The sequence below is a fragment of the Coloeus monedula genome (genome assembly GCF_965178545.1).
Source record: "Coloeus monedula genome assembly, chromosome: 1".
Classification (NCBI taxonomy): domain Eukaryota; kingdom Metazoa; phylum Chordata; class Aves; order Passeriformes; family Corvidae; genus Coloeus; species Coloeus monedula.
Window position 1 is genome coordinate 158,976,649 of NC_138781.1, and position 20,931 is coordinate 158,997,579.

The following is a 20,931-nucleotide window of genomic DNA, read 5'->3' on the forward strand; positions in this document are numbered from 1 at the left end:
CCTGAACAAAAGCTTATTTTGCTCCAGAGGAGGGGGGGAAACAGAAGTTAATTCATGGATAAAGCGAGGAAAATAAAATCCCTTCACAATCTCCTTTCCACCCTCTATGTCCCCAAATTCTTTGGGAAAGGGGAGATTTGCAGGCAGCCAGTGGAAAGATGGAGATTTCTCTCTCTGCAACTCCAGCCCACATGGGGGTAAAATCCCAGATATCCCAATCCTCACTGAGCCACTGCCAGCTGGTGCAAACTGCTGCTCCATGGCCATCCAGCCCCACTGGAGTCATGGAATCACAAAATAATTTGGATTGGAAGGGATTTTTTAAGGTCATCCAGTTCCAATCCCTGCCATGGGCAGGGACACCTCCCACTATCCCAGGTTGCTCCAAGCCCCACCCAACCTGGCCTTGGACACTTCCAAGGATGGGGCAGCCACAGCTTCTCTGGGAATTCCATTCCAGTCCCTCACCACCCTCCCAGGGAAGAATTCCATCCCAATATCCCATCTATCCCTGCCCTCTGGCAGTGGGAAGCCATTCCCTGTGTCCTGTCCCTCCATACCTTGTCCCAAGTCCCTCTCCAGCTCTCCTGGAGCCCCTTGAGGAGCTGGAAGGGGCTCTGAGGTCTCCCTGGATCCTTCCCTTCTTCCAGCTGGACATTCCCAGCTCTCTCAGCCTGGCTCCAGAGCAGAGGAGCTCCAGCCCTTGGAGCATCTCCATGGCCTCCTCTGGACCTGCTCCACATCCTTCTGCTGTTGGACCCCAGAGCTGAAGGCAGCTCTGCAGATGGGGTCTCACCTGAGCAGGACAGAGGGGCAGAATTCCCCCTTCTCCTCCTGCCTACACTGTGGGATGAGCCTGGGACCTGGATCTCTGGATTTCTGAACCTCCATCACTGGGATCCCCAAGTTCCTGAGCCTCCATCACTGGCACCCCTGGATGCTGTAGCATCCATCACTAGGATCCCAAACATTCCCCAGGAGAGCCCAGCACCACAAAATCCCCTTCTGGGAGCCAGGAAGGAATCCTGTGCCGACCCCACGTGCCCCTGGTCCCCCTTCACCCTCTGCCTCCCCCAAATCCCCACACAATTCCCAGAGCTTTTCCCACACAGAATCCATCAAAGGGACAAAACAGGGGCTGTGACACCAATCTCTGTCACCTGCTGCCTTCCCCCCTCTCTCCAGATGTTTCCCCACACTGCACTCCCCAGCCCTTTCCCATCAAGTTGAGGCTGCGCAAAACTCATGACAGGAATGACTCCAATCCCAGTCACTCCTGGAGCTTCATTCCCAGCTCAGCGTCACAGCAGGGACAGCCAGGAACTAAACCCATGGCAGCCGCTTTTCTTTAACCCTTTTTTTCCCCAAACCCCCCCCACAGACACACACTTTTCCATCCAGTCAGCCCCATCGCAAGGTGCCCCACAGCCGCTGGGATACCCCCCACCCCCAAATGCGATTCCCATCCGGAATTCCTCTAGATGTCACCCTCAGCCATCTTTTCCCCCACACTCCGGCTCGCATTTTCCTTTCTCCAAGATCCTGCTTCTTTTTTTTTTTTTTTTTTTTTTTTTTTTAAATTCCTTTCTGATCTCTTTCCGGCCATGTGTGATTGCAGTTTCCTCCGGGCGTCCATTTCATCAGCCCGAAATTAAGGAGCAGCAGGAAAAGGGGCGGCGGGCGGGCGGGCGGACGGTGGGAACCCCCCCACACACACGCACACCCCCCCACCTCTTCCCACCTCCCCACCCACCACCAACCACCCCAACCCCGCATCCCACATCCTTTCCCACCGCGATCCCGCTGCTCCCCAAGGCTTCCCAAACACCTCCCTACACCCTTTCGCCGCACCCCATTCCCAACCCCGGCCCCGCTTGGCCCGGAGGCCGGGGCGGGGAGGGGGTGGGTGGATTTTTGCCACCTCCACGCTGCCACCATCACTTTTGGGGTGACTTGGCTTTTTTTTTTTTTTTTTTTTTTTAATTTTTTTTGGGGGGGCTGGATTTTCCCTCTCCACGTCCAAAAAATACTCAACCGCGAGCAAGGCCGGCGTTGTCCATCTTTTCCCACCGCCGCTGGATGCCAACGCCAGGGCCGGATCCAGCCTTGGTGACACGAAGGTCACGGTACCTCCAGCCCGGCCTTTTCCTCCTCCCCGCTGTCGCCAATCCCGGCTGCGTGTCCTGGCCGTGCTCCGCTCGTCCGTAGAGGAAACCCACGCCCGGGGCGATCCCAGAAAAATCCCCCAGGGAAGCTTTCGGCCCTTTGGTTCCGTCCTTTCCTGCATGAGACAACCCCGGCTGTGCGGCTCCGCCGGGCGATGGCCGAGCAGTGAAGATGTCCATGGCCAGGCTCAACAGCGTCAATGGCTTCTTGGAGGACGCCAGGATGGAGCCGGGGGACATGGGCAGGATCCTGCGCTGCCTGGAGATGGGCACCGTCCTCACCTTGTTCTACCAGAAGAAGTCGCAGAGGCCGGAGAGAAGAACCTTCCAGGTGAAGCTGGAGACGCGCCAGATCATCTGGAGCAGGACACCCGAGAAGGTGGAGGGGGACAGTGAGTATCGGGGGGACCAGGAGCTCTGGGGGGGACAGGGAGGATTGGGGGGACCAGGAGGACTGGGGAGGACAGGGAGGATTGGGGGGACAGCGGTGCTGGGGGGCTGGGGATGTGCTGGTGGAACACTGAGCTGTGCTGGGGTCACTGGCTGGGGGGGTTTCTGGGCATGTTGGGGTGTCCCGCTGTAGTAGGGTAAGTGGTTGTGGGGTGCCTGGATATGTTGGGGTGTCCTGCTTTAATGGGGGGACTGATTGTGGGATGCCTGGATGTGTTGGGGTGTCCTGCTTTAGTGTGGGGACTGATTGTGGGGTGCCTGGATGTGTTGGGGTGTTCTAACATAGGCGGTAACTGGTTGTGGGGTACCTGGATGTGCTGGGGTGCCTGGGTTTTGTGGGATGTCCTGCTGTAGTGGGGTGACTAGTTGTGGGGTGCCTGGGTGTGTTGGGGTGTCCTGCAGTGGTGGGGTGCCTGTCTCTGGGGTTCCTGGTTGTGTTGGGATGTCCTACCATGGGGAGATCTGGTTGTGGGGTTTGTGGCCATGGCAGGGTGTTCTACTGTGGTGGGGTGCCCGACTGTGGGGCTCCTGGCTGTGGTGGGATGTCCTTCCATGGTGGGGTAGCTGGTGGTGGGGTAACTGGTTGTTGGGTAGCTGGTTGTGGGGTTCCTGGCTGTGGTGAGATGTCCTTCCATGGTGGGGTAGCTGGTTGTGGGGTTCCTGGCTGTGGTGGGATGTCCTTCCATGGAGGGGTAGCTGGCTGTGGGGTTCCTGGATGTGTTGGGATGTCCTGCCATGGTGGGGTGACTGTGGAATTCCAGCCCACAGAGTGGGATGTCCTACCACGGTGGGATGTTCCCTGCTATGCAATGTCCTACAGTGTCAGGGCCTGGCCACGGGGTGATTCCCATAAAAGCAGGAGCTGCTGGGCTGAGCAACCCTCACCTCCTCCATCTCACCTCAGAAGGTGCTCTGTGGGATCAAGCTGCTCCCATTTCATCCACAGGGATTTATATCCTCCCTGGGAAGGAAGGAAAGGAATGGTCACCGCTGTGCCTGCTCACGGTGCTTTTAACTCCAAAACCCCACTGGAGCATCCATAAAAATCACCTTTCCATGTGGATTCAGTGGTGGTTGGGAGGTTGTTGGGGCATTCTCCCAACACTGGGGATTCTTGGGGCTCCATGTCTTGGTGCTCATTACCTCAAAGCTTTAACTGAGCTAAAAAAATCCAGTGGATGAAACCCGGGACTGGGGTGACATGGAGCTACACCATCACCTCATCCCACATCCCCGTGCAGGGCAGGAACTCAGTTTTGGGATATCACCTCACCTGGATGATGGCAAAGCCCATCCCAGAGGTTTGGGAGGTGCCTTTTTCCTGGAGGGCCTCCTCCAAAATCACCAATGACTCCCTCAAAAATCCCCGTGAAGGTTCAGCTCCTGCTTGGAGGGCTGGTGCTGAGGCTGAATTCCAGCTTTGAGCCAGGAAGGAGGGTGGTACTCGGAGCAGAGCGCAGCCATGAGCAGGATCCATTCCTGGACACAGGAGCAGATTTGTGGGAGCAGGAGGTGATGGGATGAAGGGCACCCAGCTTTGGAGAGGTGTTTTAGGTCCTCATGGAGAAGAGCTCGTTATCCAGTCATGGAAATAACACATTTCCAGCTCCTTGTTTTTTCTGGAAGCGCCGTGCGCTGCCGGGTCAGGATCTCAGGTTGCTCACGATGCTGTGCCTCAGTTTCCCCTCTGGAGCCTTAGGATCTGTCTTTTCCCATACAACAGCTCAATCTTCCCTGTGGGAATGAGCAGGCATCCTCCAAGGCCATCCAGAAGGGTGAAAAAAGGAGGAAAATCCTTCTGGAAATGGTGCAATCCTGCTACCCTATCCCACCATTCGCTTTTCCCAGTTAGGAGCGGGAGAAATCCCCATCCTGGTGCTGGGCTGGAGCATCCTCATCCCCTGCTCCATCTCTCTGTGCTCACATCTTCCAACTTTCCGTGATCTTATGGAAGTGCCAGGATCTCCCAGACCTCACGCCTGCCCAGACCATTTGAAATCCCTCCCTTCAAGCCGGCATCCCGCTTGGAGAGGGATTAGTGGGAAGTGCTGATGTCTCTGTTAGGGACTGTCAGGGCCAGGACATGGATCCTGGCCTTTCCCTGGACCTCCAGGATAATTACACGGTTCGTTAAGCATCCTCTGGACACGTGTCCATGTGTCCATGTGTCCATGTGTCCATGCCTGGGATTGCCTGGAGCATGGCCGCCAAAATTAACCTCATCCTGGAGAACTTCCACCTTGTCGCCCTCAGCAGACCCCAGTTCCCAGAGCAAGGAATCTGGTGGAAAACAGCCCAAAAAAGAGATCTTTACAAGAAATTAAAAGGAAATAGGGGTGAAGGCAGCGCGGAAAATACAAGAGGATTTTGGACAGATGGTTTGATGACACCTCCAGCCTTGTTAATGGCAAATAATTAGAAACAGGACTTTTTGGGGAGAAGAAAATCCAGTTGGGATTTATCGCTGTTGGACCAGGAGGAAATATTTTATTCCAGTTTTTAAATCACACGACAGGGATCCCGGTGGGATACAGTCTCCCAATTCCCCCTGTCCAGGAGAGTCTGAGCTGCCACATCCTGCAAGAAGGGATGACTGAGGTGTCTAGGTCAGCAGGAATTCCCAGCACAACCATTCCCTCCCTTCCCTTTACTTCCCTCCTAATGCCTGAAAAAACTCCCAGGCTCTCAGCATCCCTAAAATCCCACTGGGCAAAACCTGCTCCTCCATCATCTTCCCACCATTCCAAATCTTTTTTGCACCACGCTCCTCGCTTTGCATTAGAAAAGAAAAGGGATTTTCGCAGCTGGAACCGACTTCCAGAGTGTTTTAATAGCCCGGGACAATGGAGACAATGCGGGGAGGAGTTTGGAGACAGAGTCCTGACAGGATCGAGGCAAATCCGCTGCAGATGTGGTTTCCAGGAAGCTGCTGCTCGGGTGTATTGTGCAGCCCCGCGCCGCTCCCTCTTCCCCTGGTTTTTCATGGGAATGAGCTGTTTGCCCTGGGAAGAAGGATTTGGGGGTGTTGGTGGACGAAAAACTGGTGCTGACAGCCCAGTAATTCCCCCATGTCCTGGGCTGATCCCATAATGTGGGCAGCAGGAAAGGGGGAATTCTGCTCCTCTGCCCCGCTCAGGTGAGACCCCACCTGGAATTCTGCCTCCAGTTCTGGGGTCTCCAACAGCAGAAGGACGTGGAGCTGCTGGAGCGAGTCCAGAGGAGGCCATGGAGATGCTCCAAGGGATGGAGCCCCTCAGCCATGGAGCCAGGCTGGGAGAGCTGCGAATGTCCAGCCTGGAGAAGGAAAGGATCCAGGGAAACTTCAGAGCCCCTTCCAGTGCCTAAAGGGGCTCCAGGAGAGCTGGAGAGGGACTTGGGACAAGGGATGGAGGCACAGGACACAGGGAATGGCTTCCCACTGCCAGAGGGCAGGGATAGGTGGGATATTGGGAAGGAATTCTTCCCTGGGAGGGTGGTGAGGCCCTGGCACAGGTTTTCCAGGGAAGCTGTGGCTGCTCCATCCTTGGAAGTGTCCAAGGCCAGGTTGGGTGGGGCTTGGAGCAACCTGGGATAGTGGGAGGTGTCCCTGCCCATGGTGGAGGCTGGAATGAGATGGTCTTTAAGGTCCCTTCCAACACAAACCATCTTGGGATTAGGAACAGAACCCAGAGTTCGGGTGCAAGGCCGGATCCTGGAGGAATTAAATCCAAGGAATAGCAGCATTACAACTTGTTAGCAAAGCCCTGGTAGCCAATGGCTTCTCACCTCCCCCTGGCACCTTGTGGATGGGGAAGTTTGGGGTTGAGAGGCTGTTTTTTAACCTATAAACCCCTTTTTATCCCCCAAATCTGCCTGTTTTTATGGAAGAGGGATTGCTTCAAGCCATGGGAGCCATGCGGAGACAACGGAGTTTCATTCCTCTAGATCTTACCCCAAAACAAAGTTCGTGCTGGGGTGCAGAGCTCCTGTATGTCACTTGTGCTAAAATCCCACCCTGATCCATGAAATTTGGCTTGCGGTCATCCAGCAAAAGAAGGCTGGATAAAGCCTCCACTGTTTCCTGGAGCTTTTCCGCCAAGAAAAACTATTCTTCCCCTCTTTTCTTGCTTAATCAGCCCGATTCCTCCCCCATCCCTTATTCCTCTCTGCATTCAGCTTTTCTTTCCCCTTTGGATTCCCCTTTGGATTCGACTGAGGGTTTCCACCGAGGCACGTCTGCAGCCTTCCCTACCACCACATCGGAAACGCAGTCAGGCTGGAAATTCTCCGGGAAATGACCCATTTCCTCGGCAGGACAATACCCCTGGCGAGGTGGTCCGGCTGCCCTGGGTCACACAAAGCCCTTTCCGGTGTCGGTGGCTCATTCCCAGAGGACAAACCTGCCCAGGGGGTGATGGTTGTGGGATCAAGAACAATTTTGTGCATTGTTACGAATATTATGTTATTATTCTTGCTCCCACTGGGTTGTGCCCACTGGGAAAATTGGAAATCTCCCTTGGTGGAGTAGCAGTGAGGAAGAGCGTGGTCCGGAAACCCAGCCCTGCCGCCACCATTGGAGCTTTATTTAGCAGGATAATGAGGGAGCAGAGCAGCAGGAAAGCAACACCCTGCGGTCCCGGCTGCCAGGGCTCCAAATTGCCACTTTTGGGAAGAGCTCTCCAATGAAAACACAAGCTCAGCCTATCCCAGCACAGGGTCTGGCATGGGGAAGACGAGGTGACTGGAGATTTGCTGGTTGGAATGGGGTAGGATGAGCCTGGAGGACACGTGGCAGCCACAAAACTGGGAAAGGAGTGGGCAGCCCTGTCAGAATGCCACGTCCTGGGGACACAAGTTCCTGGAGACACAGGGATGAGGCACCATCAGGCACGTGGAGGCAGGGCTGCAGGGACACCCTGTCCTTGGGACACAGATCCCTGGATGACGCTTCTCCGTGGCACCCATGGTGGTGTCACTCAGCTGCAGCAGCACTGCAGGGAACACCCCATCCTGGGGACATCCTGGGATGTTGATCCCTGGAGGACACGTGGCCATGGCATCCTGGTCTTGTCACACAGCTGTAGCAGCACTGCAGGGACCTTATCCTGGGGACATCCTGGGACATGGATCTCTGGAGGACACATGGCCATGGCATCCGTGGTGGTGTCAGCTGCAGCAGCAGTGCAGGGACACCCCATCCTGGGGACATCCTGGGACACGGATCCCTGGAGGACACATGGCCGTGGCACCTCAGTGCCATCCCGCTCCAATGGGCAGTGCCACAGGGACACCCCATCTTGGGAACACGGTTCCCCAAAGGACGTGCCATACCCATGGTGCCATCACACATCACTGGAGGACACTGGGGCCATGTCTCCCTCAAAGACAAGTGGCCACAGCACCCACAGTTCCATCACACGCTCCTGGGGGTGTCCCATCCTGGGGACAAGGTTCTCCAGAGGACACATGGTCTTTTGGAATTCCCACTTCCCTGAGCCCCTCATCTGGGACTGTGGTGGCAGGGGACAGTTCCATGTTCCTCTCTCCCCATAGTCGACATTCGGGAGATCAAGGAGATCCGCCTGGGAAAGAATTCCCGGGATTTCGAGCGCTACCCCGAGGATGCTCGCAAGCTGGACTTCACCATGTGCTTCATCATCCTCTACGGGATGGACTTCAGGCTGCGGACGCTCAGCGTGGCCGGTGAGTTGGGTCCTTCCCCATTCCCTGTGTCCATATTTGGGGTCCCACGCCCTTCCCAGCATCCCATCATTCCCATCCCAACCTCACCACCCTGCTCTTCCTCCTCCAGCTTTCTGCGAGGAGGACATCAACCTGTGGATAACGGGGCTCAACTGGCTGGTGGCTGACACCCAGAGAGCCCAGACCCCGCTGCAGATTGAGAGGTGAGGAAGGACCACCAGATCCCATTTCCTGGTCCCTGTTTTGGGGAGAAAACCCACCCTGGGCTTGGTCCTCTTTGGGATTGAGCACTTTCTGTCCATCCCTTCCTTCCCAGGTGGCTACGGAAGCAGTTTGATGGGATGGACCGAGCGCGGGAAGGCAGGTGAGCACCAGCACGGTGGGTTCAGCTGGACAGGACCATATTCCCCCAGCTGCATCCCAAATCTGAAGGTTGAGCCAGACTGGGGGTGAGGTTTGTGGGACAAGGAACCAGGGGTTTTGGGATGCTTGAAGGCACCGAAAATCAGAGATTTGGGTGCAGGTCATGACCTTGTCACTGTGAGAACCACAGGGACCCTGATGCCACATTTCCACCAGTGCCAGAGGGGCCAGGCCATTAATGCAGCCCATAATTATCTTCCCAAGACAGGAAAACCCCAAAACCAAGGGAATTTGGACTTAAATTATTATGGGGATGGGAATGGGCATCATCTCCAAGTGGGATGATGGCTTAGAGTTCCTGATTGGTTCTTGGATTTTTCCTCTCCTTGTCTCTCTGCTCACACTCGTCCAGACACCACATAATTCATCTCAGAAACATGGAATCACGGAATGGTTTGGGTTGGAAAGGACACTAAAAATCATCCAGTTCCACCTTCCACTAGACCAGGTTGCTCCAAGCCCCATCCAACCTGGTCTTGGACACTTACCGGGATGGGGCATCCACAATTTCCCTGGCTCCTGAGCCACTGCAGGGATCCACAGGACAGGAGGGTGGGATCCCCATGCCAAGCACCAAGATTTGGGGTGGCACCCTTGGTGTTGGGAGCTGGGAGCCATCCAGCAGTCTGGCAGTGCCCTGACTCTGGTTTTCCTTCCGGCAGCATCACGGTGAAGGACCTGAAGGCGATGCTGCCCCAGGTTAACTACCGAGTTCCCAACATGAGATTCCTGAGGGATAAACTCGTGGTAAGGACCCTCCAGACATCCCAGCTATGAGGGAGATGCTCTTCAACCCACCCCAGATGGGCTGGAGCCATCCTGGTGTCCCTGGCTCCGATTGGGTGGCACCACTCTCATCCAGCCCCATCTCCCACAGGAAGTGGAAGCCAGGAATGAGATGACTTTTTCCCACTTCATCCAGTTCTACAAAAACCTGATGTTTGATGCCCAGAAGTCGGTAAGATCCGTAGATTGGCCTCCCAAATGTCCCCATCCTGGTGTGATGTGTTCCCCTCCAGCTAAGCCTGGACCCCTCCTCTGCTTTCCAGGTCATCGAGCAGCTGGAGCTCTCCTTCCCCCTGCGGTGAGTTCCCAGCTCCCATCCCAATCAATATTCCAAGAGTTGGATCTATGGAGAAAGAAATACTGCCAGACTGTGGGGCAGAGCAGGGAGAAGGGATAGGAGAGGGAGCAGGGATGGAAGAAAGGATGGGAATGTGGGTGCAGAAGGTGTGGGAGCAACAATGGGAGCTGGGATGGAAGCAAAGATAGGAGCAGGGATGGGAGAAGAGGTGAGCAGACACTGGAGTGGGAATGGGAGAGAGGATGGAAGCAGGGATGGGAGATGGGAGGGCTGCCAGGGATGTAGGGACTTGTCACCCTGCCCTCCTCCCAGTATCCTTGGACAACGCTGCACATTCCAGCTGGTGCTGGCCTCTCCCAGTCACAGGGGGGAGGGACTGACAAGAATGGGGGTCATGGGGAGGCTGAGCTGCAGGTGGGCACTGGAGGCCTTGACTTGATCTATCCCAGTTCCTTCTCCTGGTCCTCACTGGTGGATGCTCCTTGTCCCAGGAACGTGGACCGCCCCGAGCTGTGCCAAGTGTCCCTCTACGACTTCCAGAAGTTCCTGCTGCACGACCAGAAGGTGGGGTTTCCCCAAGAACTCTGCAGCTTAGGGAGCCCCCATGGGATGCTCCAGCCCAGTTCCACCCCCGCTAACAACAGCCATGTTTGTATCCCAGGAGTCCTGGGCCAGTGACGTGGGCTTGGTGCGGGACTACATGTGCTCCTACCTCAAGGAGAGCTCCAACGAGGCGTCGGATCCCTCCTTCCAGCTGGATGAGGTGGGTGGCCCCAGGCAGTGTCCCCACAGGGATCTCCCCAGCCCCATCAGACTGACCTCTCTGCTTCTCCCCCCCCCCAGTTCCTCACATACCTCTTCTCCAAGGAGAACATGGTGATGGATGCTAAGTACGAGCGTGTTGTGCCCGAGGAGATGAACCACCCCTTGTCCCAGTACTGGATCTCCTCATCCCACAACACGTAAGGAGTTTTCCTCACATGGGCTTTTCTCAGGGACAATCATGAGCATCCCTTCATCTTTGTCTCTCCTCTGCAGGTACCTGACAGGAGATCAGTTCTCCAGTGAGTCCTCCCTGGAAGCGTATGCCCGGTGCCTGCGGATGGGCTGCCGCTGCATCGAGCGTGAGTCCCACCAGCCCTTCACAGGGATGCTGGAATCCCTCATGTCCCATCAAACAGACCATTCCCTGCCCCCATCCCGTGGTACCAGGGCAGAAGGTCTTTCACTGTCCTTTGGGGTCTCAAAAAAATGGTTCCCACCATGTAGTTGGTGGCAAACATGAATTAACCAAGGTGTTTTCCTTCTCAGTGGATTGCTGGGATGGCCCGGATGATCTCCCCATCATCTACCATGGCCACACGCTCACCTCCAAGATCAAATTCCTGGATGTGCTGCACACCATCAAGGAGCACGCCTTTGTCACCTCCGAGTAAGCCGCAGATCCCCCAGTGATTCCCAAGTTCTGGCAATCTTTTCCTCACCTTTATCTGAGGCCACCATTCCCACCTGCTTGCTCCAGGTTCCCTGTCATCCTCTCCATCGAGGACCACTGCAGCATCGTCCAGCAGAGGAACATGGCCTCCCACTTCAAGAAGGTTTTTGGGGACATGCTCCTCACCAAGCCAGTGGACATCAATGCCGATGAATTGCCCTCGCCCACCCAACTCAAGAAGAAAATCCTAATCAAGGTGAGGAGCAGGCAAAACCCCTCTTTGCAGGAGGGACACAGATTGTGTGGGGTTCTACACCAAAAGATGGCCAAGGAGAACAAGGGGTGGTGGGAAGGGACCTGTGGGAGGTTGATCCTAAGGTTTGGGAGCTTGATGTGATGGGCACACCATGGCCACCACTGATCTCCCCTCCCTGGGTGTCCCCCAGCACAAGAAATTGGTTGAAGGGAACCTGTACGAGGAGGTCTCCACCGCCAGTTACTCAGAGAACGACATCAGCAACTCCATCAAGAATGGAATTCTCTACCTTGAAGACCCCATCGACCACGTAAGGGTCAATGTCAGACATTGGGGATTGGCATGGGCTCTCCTGGACCACTGCCATGCTGTGGGGGATGGGAGGAATTAAAAACCCGATCTCAAAGCTCCATCCCTCCATGTCATCCTCCTTCTCACCCCAGTGATGCTCTTCCTCCTTCCCAGACCTGGAGCCCTCATTATTTTGTGCTGACAAGCAACAAGATTTACTACTCGGAGGAGACATCCCGCTACCAGTTCAACGAGGATGAAGAGGAGGTGGAGCAGAAAGAGGTGCGTGATGGGCAGGACACGTCCACAGGGCAAGGTGGCAACTCTGTGGGGAGGGTGACAGGGTGGCAACACCCACTTGGGAATGAACTTGCAGGAGTTCAACAACAACGAGCTGCACTTCACGGAGAAGTGGTTCCATGGGAAGCTCGGGGGTGGCCGTGACGGGCGACAGATCGCGGAGAAGCTGCTGCACGAGTACTGCACCGAGACGGGCGGCAAGGACGGCACCTTCCTGGTGCGTGAGAGCGAGACCTTCGTGGGAGACTACACCCTGTCCTTCTGGTAGGAGCTCCAGCAGAGAGGCAGGATCCTGGTTTGGTGGCTGGAATGACTTTTTAGGGAGAAATGTCACCTTTTTGTGCAGCATGTAGACCCCAAAGTGCGGGATGGTGGGGATGTGAACCCGGATTGACTTTGCTTTCTCCCACCCCCATGGCAGGAGGTCCAGCCGCGTGCAGCACTGCCGGATCCACTCACGGCAGGAGGCTGGGGCCACCAAGTTCTACCTGACGGACAACCTGGTCTTCGACAGCCTCTACAGCCTCATCTGCCACTACCGGGAGGTGCCACTGCGCTGCAACGAGTTCGAGATGCGCCTCACCGACCCCGTCCCCCAACCCAACGCCCATGAGAGCAAAGAGTGAGGATCCTTCCAATCCCCATCCCCTCAATCCTATGGGACCATCAGCCTCCTCCAGCCCCAGCAGGGTGTGGAGATGCTGATGCCAGCTCCCCGTCTCCATGTTCTCCCTGCCCAGGTGGTACCACGCCAGCTTGACGCGTCTCCAGGCCGAGCACATGCTGATGCGGGTCCCACGGGATGGAGCATTCCTGGTGCGGAAGCGCAGTGAACCCAACTCCTATGCCATCTCCTTCCGGTGAGTGTGGCCACCACGAGGCCATTTGGGCTTGGCCAAGCTGAGGACTGTCTGTTGTGACCCCAAGCTAGGTGGCAGAGCTTTGCTGTGGGCGACATGGTGGGTCACGTGATGGTGTTGCGAAGTGGAAACCCTCTCCGTGGTGATGTCCTTGGGGTGGTCACCTTGGTGGCATCCCCAAGCATCACCTCTCGCCCATCCCCATCACCGAACCAGGATCCGGCCACCCCTCACCCATCCCATTCCCGTCTCTCCTGGCCCCAGGGCAGAGGGGAAGATCAAGCACTGCCGCATCCAGCAGGAAGGGCGGCTCTTCATGCTGGGCAGCTCGGCCGAGTTCGAGAGCCTTGTGGACCTCATCAGCTACTACGAGAAGCACCCGCTCTACCGCAAGATGAAGCTGCGCTACCCCATCAATGAGGAGACCCTGGAGAAGATGGGCACCACTGTGAGTTCTCCCAGCAGTGGGGATGGTAGAGGTTCTGTGCCACGGGCAACCAAGCTCTGTCCTCAGCTCCACCATCTTCCAGAATTTTGGTTGGAGCCCAACCAGAACTAGCCAAGCTCATTCCACAGTCATTACTCAGCATTTAAACTCCACCATAATTGCCTTTTCCAACAAGTTGCAAGGGGATATTAGGTCCTGCTCAACCTCCTCTCATCTCCTCATAACCCCTGCCCACATCCACGTGACCCCCTCAGGAATTTCTCCTTGCAGGAGCTGGACTATGGAGCCCTGTATGAGGTGCGGACCCCCCACTTCTACGTAGAGGCCAACAAGATGCCAATGGCCAGGGTAAGGGGCTGAGCTGGTGTCCTGGGAGGTGGTGGCTGGTGGGACATGACATGGGGTTCCTGGGTGGTCCTTCCCCAGATCCACCACACCTCCCACCACCGCTGACCCGAAAAGTGATGTTGTGCTGTGTTTTTCTGGCCCTCAAGTGATGCTGGAGCTGGACCCAGCCCACATCACCATCACCTGGGGACAGTCTAAGCTCCAGTGACAGCATTGTCACAGTGGTGGTGGGACAGGCCTGGAGAGACCCCAGCCTGGAGCAGGGACCTGGAAGAAGTTTGCCCCAACAGCAAGGAAATCCCTTTGCACTGGGGAATCCCAAAAAAGCAGGTCTAGGGTCAGTTCTCAGGTGGTGCAGTCTCCATCCTCAGAGGTTTTTGAGACTGGATTGGTCTTGGAGTTTACCCAGTCTCCACCCTTGGAGGTTTTTGGGATTAGGTGCATCTTGAAGCTGACCCAATCACCAGCCTTGAAGGTTTTTGAGACTGGATTGGTCTTGGAGTTGACCCTGGAAGAGGCTGGACTGGAGCCCTAAGTTTCCTTTCCTGTGATTCTACAATCCCATCATCCAGCTTTGCTGGTGCCTTAATGGTCCCTTTGCAGCAGGACAACACCACACACAGGAAAACTTAACCCAGAGGTTTTTTTCCAGGGAATGTGGTAATATCAGGGGATTAACCCTTCAGTGCACCAAGAGACACCACTGGGAGGTCCCAGAAAATGAACCTGATCTGCTCTGAACGTGGTGATCCTGCAGGACCACAGGCACCTCCAGCCCTCCTGTCCCCTCTAACCCATCCCACCGGCATGAGCAATTTGGAAGCTGAAGAGGGACTTTTTGTCAGGAGCTGTAGTGATAGGATGAGGAGTAATGAATACAAATTGAAAGAGGGGACATTTAGGTTAGATATTGGGAAGGAATTTTTTGTGAGGGTGGTGAGACACCGGGATAGAGAAGTTGTGGATGCCCTGTTGCTGGAAGTGTTGCAGGCCAGGTTGGATGGGGCTTGGAGCAACCTGGGATAGTGGAAGGTGTCTCTGCCCATGGTGGGATGGGTTGTGCTGAGATGACCTTTAAGGTCCATTCCAACCCCTTAACACCCTATGATTCTACAATTTGGGGTGTCAGACCCTCAGGATCCCATACCTTGGGGGCTGAGGAGGGAGCTGGATGCTGGGTGGTGACACACGTGTCCCTCTTCCCGGTGTCCCCAGTGCACAGTGAAGGCTCTGTATGACTACAAGGCACAACGGGAGGATGAGCTGTCGTTCTGCAAACAGGCCATCATCCACAACGTGGACAAGCAGGACGGCGGCTGGTGAGGGCGGTCACTTGGGTGTCACCGTGGGTGGGAGGTGGAGAGGACACCCCGGGTATTCCCACGGCGGGATTTAACTCAGCCTCCTTCTCTGTCCCCCCACCCCTTCTCCACCCACCCCCCGGCACCGCATGCAGCAGGGACACCGCTGTCCCCCCCTCCCCAAAATCCATCCGCTCGCCTTGATCCTCTCACCCCTTTGCAGGTGGCGGGGGGACTACGGGGGCAAGAAGCAGCTCTGGTTCCCGGCCAACTACGTGGAGGAGATCGTCGGCACCCAGGGGCAGGAGCAGGATGAGGCCGTGAGTGCCACCTCCCCGGGACCCTGGGAGCGAGGACACTGGAAGCTCCCAGGAGTCTTGAGCAAGTCCAGATCCTTATCCTGAAGCTGTGGGATGCTCATGGTCCTGCTCCAGCTTGGATCCTTATTCAGAGGCTGGGGGATGCTCATGGTCCTGCTCCAGCCCAGACCCTTATCCAGAGGCTGGGGGATATTCCTGGCCCTACTCCAACTTGTATCTATTTCTGAAAGTTGGGAAATGCTCCTGGTCCTGTTCCAGCCCATATCTTTATCCAGAGGCTGTGGGATGCTCCCAGCCCCACTCCAGCTTGGTCCCTTTTCTGGAAGCTGCAGGATATTCCAAGTCTTGTACAAGCTCAGATCCTTATCCAGAGTCTGAGGAATGTTCCTGGTCCTGCTCCAGCCCAGACCCTTATCCTGAGGCTGGGAGATGCTCATGCTCCTGCTCCAGTCCAGATTCTTATTCGGGGGCTGAGGGATGTTCTTGGCCCCACTCCCACTAGGGACAATTTACTGGAAGCTGGAGGATGCTCCCAGTCCTGCTCCAGCCCTGATCTCTGTCTGGAGGCTGGGTGATAATCTTGGCTACACTCCAGCTTGGATCCTTTCCTGGAAACTGGAGGATGCTCCCAGCCCTGCTCCAGCCCAGACCCTTATCCAGAATCTGAGTGATGCTCCCGGTCCCACAGAGTCGGGGGATGCTCCTGGTCCCGCTCCAACCCAGACCTTTATCCAGAATCTGGGGGATGCTCCTGATCCCGTGCCAAGACAGACCCTTATCCAGAATCTGGGGGATGCTCCTGGCCCCACTCCAGCTTAGACCCTTTTTTGGAAGCTGGAGGATGCTCCCAGCTTCGTGCCAGCTTGGACACTCATCCAGAGGCTGAGGGATGCTCCCAGCCCTGTACCAGCCCAGATCCTTATCCAGATGCTGGGGGATGCTCCTGGTCCTGCTCCAACCCAGCTCTTTGGGTGATGCTCCTGGGCATTTTTTCCCTTCTTCTGCTCGGATTTGTCCGACTCAGAGGGCTGGAGGGTGGCTTCCTGTAACCCACAGGCCTCCCACATTTTCCCTCTTCATTCCTCTCTTGCAGTCATCAGAAAACAGCCCCCTGGGGAACTTCCTGAAGGGCTTCATTGATGTCCCATCCTGCCACATCGGTGAGTATCCCTACTTAAGGATTTGGGGGGAATTTGGAGGAATTGGGATGTCCAGATGATCCAGGGGACATTTTCCCTTGATTCCATGGGCGTGTTTCAGCAGGGAAACCTGAAGCCACACATTAAAAAAATGGGATCCTCAGAGGAGGAGGATCCTGATGGATGGTGGGGTGCCAGGAGGGGCTGGTGGGGGCCTGGGAGTGGGACCGCTGAGGTTTCGTTTGCTCCACAGAGCCATCCGTTGGGAATGTCTTCGAGTAAAGCCCCCCTCTGATGTCCTTATAGTTATCTCCAAAGACGGGAGGAGCTCCAAACCATTTGTCTTCACCATCCATTCCCAGCAGATGTCCCACGCAGCCCAGTCACTGGACGTGGCCGCGGACACGCAGGAGGAACTCAGCGAGTGGGTGGCCAAGATCCGGGAGGCCACGCAGAACGCCGACGCCAGGGTGAGGGGACGCAGACGATGGGGCTGGATGGTCCCTTTCTCATGGAGATTGTTCCTACTGTCTCCAGAGGAAGAGTCTGTGGGGAGACTTGCAGCTCCTGTTTTCCCTCATGCAGATGCAAGAAGGGAAGATCATGGAACGGAGGAAGAAGATCGCACTGGAGCTCTCGGAGCTCGTCGTGTATTGCCGGCCGGTGCCGTTCGATGAGGACAGTAAGTCCTGGAGAATGGGATGAGTGTGGGAAGAGAGAGATGGGAGGAACCATCCAGATGTCATTCCTTCCCTGATGGCCACTCGGTGCTTGCAGAGATTGGCACGGACAAGGCGTGTTACCGGGACATGTCCTCCTTCCCGGAGACCAAGGCAGAGAAATACGCCAACCGCAGCAAGGGCAAGAAGTTCCTGCAGTACAACCGCCGCCAGCTTAGCCGCATCTATCCCAAAGGACAGCGCCTGGACTCCTCCAACTATGACCCGCTGCCCATGTGGATCTGCGGGAGCCAACTTGTGGCCCTCAACTTCCAGACGCCCGGTAAGTCCTGCTCCTGGGGTTGTTGTTGGGCTCATCCCTGAAGGTTGTCTCAAAATTCCCATCCCCAATGCTTCTGCCCTGGGTCGTCTTGTTGGAGGTGGTTTGGGTGATCTCTCCAACCTTTTTCTCCATCCTCATGGGGACACGAGTGGATTAGATGCCCTTCAGCCTTTTCCTCATCCTGATGGGAACACAGGAGGTGGTTCAAGTGATCTCTCCAATCTTTGTCCTCACCCTGATAGGGATAGAGGAGATGGTTTGGATGATCTCTCCAAGCTTTGTCCTCATCCTGATGGAGGTGGTTTGGATGTTCTCCAACCTTTGTCTCATCCTGATGGGGACACAGGGGTGGTTTGAAAGATCTCTCCAACCTTTGTCCTTATCCTGATGGGGACACGGGTGGTTTGGATGCTCTCCAGTCTTTGCCCTCATCCTGGTAGGGACATCTCCATGCAGTCCTTGGATGATTCATGCAAAATTCAGCTGCATCCCTGCTCCAACCAGGGTTGGGGACTCTTAGTTGGGTTTGCAGGGCAGGACCTTCTACCCAAGGACTTCAGGGAGGTCCCTGAACCCCACTCTCAGATCTTCTTTGTCCCCACGGCCACAGACAAACCGATGCAGCTGAACCAGGCGCTCTTCATGCTTGGTGGCCGCAGCGGCTACGTCCTGCAGCCAGACATCATGAGGGACGAGACCTTTGACCCCTTTGACAAGAACAGCCTGAAGATTGTGGAGCCCATCACAGTCCAGCTGCAGGCAAGTGGGCAAGGACAGCAAAACCACCTCGAGGTGGTCACCATCAAGATGGGAACTCCTTCCTTATTTTTGGGTCAACCAGGGATGGTTTTTACATGTTCCAGCCACATATTTGCTCCATGGAGCTTGTTACTCTTCGGAGTCCTTCCTCATCCAGTGTGGCTGGACCTCACCATCCTCTTCCTCCCCTTTCTCCCACAGATCCTTGGTGCCCGGCACCTGCCCAAGAACGGGAGGAGCATCGTGTGCCCCTTTGTGGAGGTGGAGGTTTGTGGCTCCGAGTATGACAACAGCAAGAACAAGACAGATGTTGTAGGTGAGGGACCACAGGGGAGATGTCCCCACCCTTGGGGACAACCCTGATTGTGCCTTCTGGGGTCCTCTTGAGAGGACATGTGGGTGATGGGACCGGCTTTTGTGCTCTCTCCCACAGCTGACAATGGCTTCAACCCTGTCTGGCTCTTCAAGCAGTTCGTCTTCGACATCAACAACCCTGAGTTCGCCTTCCTCCGCTTTGTGGTGTACGAGGAAGACATGTTCAGTGACCCCAACTTCTTGGCACAAGCCACATTCCCCGTCAAGGGCCTCAAAACAGGTATGGTCCTTCCATCATCATCATCTCCATCATAGATCATGGAATCATAGAAGGGTTTGGGTTGAAAGGGGCTTTTAGAAATCATCTTGTCCAACCCCCCCTGCAACCATCATCATCTCCATCATAGATCATGGAATCATAGAAGGGTTTGGATTGGAAGGGACCTTTAAAGGTCATCTAGTCCAACCCCCCTGCAATCATTATCATCATCGTCATCATCATCATCTCCATCATAGATCATGGAGTCATAGAAAGGTTTGGGTTGAAAGGGACCTTCAAAGATTTTCTAGTGCAACCCCCCTGCAATTGTCATCAGCATCATCACCCTGGGGTCCTGGCCATGGTGAGGGGCTCAGACCCTGCTGTGGTGCTGAGTTCATGTTGTGATGTTGTGTCCAGGCTACCGGTCAGTGCCGTTGAAGAACAGCTACACCGAGGACCTGGAGCTCGCCTCCCTCCTCATCCACATCGAGATCATCAATGCCAAGGCAGGTGGCCCAGGCGGCTTGGGAAACCTGGAACAAGGGGGACCAACTCTTTGGGGTATCCTGCCCACCCCACCAGCCTCACACTCTTGTTTTGGAGCAGGAGGAAGATGAGGAGAACCTCTACTCATCCATCCAGCAGCTCCGGGACCGTGCCAGCGAGCTCTCCAGCCAGGTCTCCGGCTACGAGCGCACCAACGGCTGCGATTCCCGCTACCAGCAGCGCCTGGATGAGCTCCGGGCAGCCCAGGAGCGGCTCATGGAGCTCACTGAAGTCCGCAACCGCAAGTGAGTTGTCCCCTCCCTGTGGCTTTGGGAGGTCCCTCTTGGGAGGGTCCCTGAGGCCACCAACCTGCTCCCCACCAGGTTGATGGAGAAGAAGAAGAGGGACCGGCAGATGGTCACCAAACGCAGCTGAGCTGGAGGGACTCGAGCTGAGGAGCTCCCCCAGCCACCTCCTCTCCTGCCACAAAGGGAGGTGGGGTGGCCACATCCAGACCTCCCACCATGCCCAGGGCTGGGTGACAGCGGCGTGACAAATTCGGGGATGAAAGGGGACCTTGGGTAGCTGTGCCTGTGACAGGGGTGAGGTGGGAGGTGGGACACGGGCTTCAATCCCAGCTGCCTCCAGCTTCATCCCATGTTCCTTGGGGCTCGTGGCCACATCCTTGTCCTCACGGGGTGGCCACAGTGGCTCCTCCTCACCTGACGTTCTCAATGTCCCACCATCCCATGGCAGCCCCATGATTGATGGGGAAACTGAGGCACAGGGGCCCAGCCAGCCCAGGATGGGGCAGGACCGGCCACCTCCATCCTGGGCACAGGTGACAGGACTGGCTGGTGGTGAGGCACCTGGATGGGGACACAGGGGACACTTTTGGGGGGGCTAGGGGGGTATTTTGCTCCCCTGCTATAAATATCTGTATTTTCTTCTTTTATCTAGCGTGTACATACGGCGTGGGGGGAGGGGGTGTCTGTACCAGCCACAGTATTAGGGCACAAGGGGAACCCCAAAATGTCCAGAGATGTCCCAGCATGGGACCAAGGGAGCAGGGGACCAAGTCTGGGGGTGTCCCACAGGGCAGGGTGGCCTGTGACAGGTTGCCCTGAGCAAGCGCCAGGTCCATACCGGCATCCAGGTGGCCCCAGAGGGTGACCCAGAGTTGTCACCAAACTCTGGGAATAGGGACAGATCCTGCCAGTAAAGCCAATGGAGGTGGTGGCCGGCCTGGCAGTGGCTGGGGACATCTTGGGGTGTCCCCTGGGGTCGGGGTGTCCCGGCAGGGGGGACCTGTGTATTCTTTGTATGAAAATAAATCTATTTAGCCAATATTTATACCCCGCTGCTGTGACCTGCTGTCCCCTCCCAGCTCTGCTGCCACCTCAGTGTCCCCGGGGTGGGTGATGTCCCATGGGAGGTGGCTTGGTCATCCTGGATCCAGTGTGTCACCCTTGTCCCAGCAGCAGTGGGGACACTTGGGGGTGTGTTGTGGCAGGCAAGGCCACCCAGGAAGGGGACACAGGACACAAAGGCAGAGGGACGCAGGGATGCAGGATCACAGGGCCATGGGAACACGGGGACACACAC

General features: G+C 56.1%; 1 protein-coding gene across 2 annotated transcripts; it reads left to right on the forward strand.

Moving 5' to 3' along the window:
• The first annotated feature begins 1,697 nt into the window (after positions 1-1,697).
• On the forward strand, positions 1,698-20,662 carry LOC309586401 (1-phosphatidylinositol 4,5-bisphosphate phosphodiesterase gamma-1-like). Of its 2 annotated transcripts, none has more exons than XM_082303221.1 (32): positions 1,698-2,557; positions 8,148-8,297; positions 8,407-8,500; positions 8,614-8,661; positions 9,383-9,467; positions 9,598-9,678; positions 9,770-9,804; positions 10,296-10,368; positions 10,466-10,567; positions 10,648-10,766; positions 10,843-10,928; positions 11,116-11,236; positions 11,327-11,495; positions 11,686-11,805; positions 11,961-12,068; positions 12,163-12,350; positions 12,508-12,708; positions 12,827-12,946; positions 13,211-13,394; positions 13,665-13,742; positions 14,958-15,061; positions 15,267-15,363; positions 16,457-16,523; positions 16,809-16,972; positions 17,088-17,184; positions 17,280-17,504; positions 18,115-18,263; positions 18,465-18,579; positions 18,697-18,858; positions 19,258-19,346; positions 19,447-19,631; positions 19,710-20,662. In XM_082303221.1, exons 1-32 carry the CDS (start codon positions 2,338-2,340, stop codon positions 19,759-19,761), a joined length of 3,888 nt encoding a protein of 1,295 aa, XP_082159347.1. In that variant the 5' UTR covers positions 1,698-2,337; the 3' UTR covers positions 19,762-20,662. The 2 variants fall into 2 exon arrangements, with proteins under 2 accessions (XP_082159347.1, XP_082159348.1); XM_082303222.1 differs by having other exon boundaries at positions 10,672-10,766.
• The last annotated feature ends 269 nt before the right edge of the window (positions 20,663-20,931 follow it).

Excerpts from the sequence above, each read along its gene's own strand:
- LOC309586401 (XM_082303221.1), top strand. The coding sequence starts at position 2,338 with ATGTCCATGGCCAGGCTCAACAGCGTCAATGGCTTCTTGGAGGACGCC. Across the intron at positions 2,558-8,147 it reads CGAGAAGGTGGAGGGGGACA|TCGACATTCGGGAGATCAAG; the intron begins GTGAGTATCGGG and ends CTCTCCCCATAG. Across the intron at positions 9,805-10,295 it reads GAGCTCTCCTTCCCCCTGCG|GAACGTGGACCGCCCCGAGC; the intron begins GTGAGTTCCCAG and ends TCCTTGTCCCAG.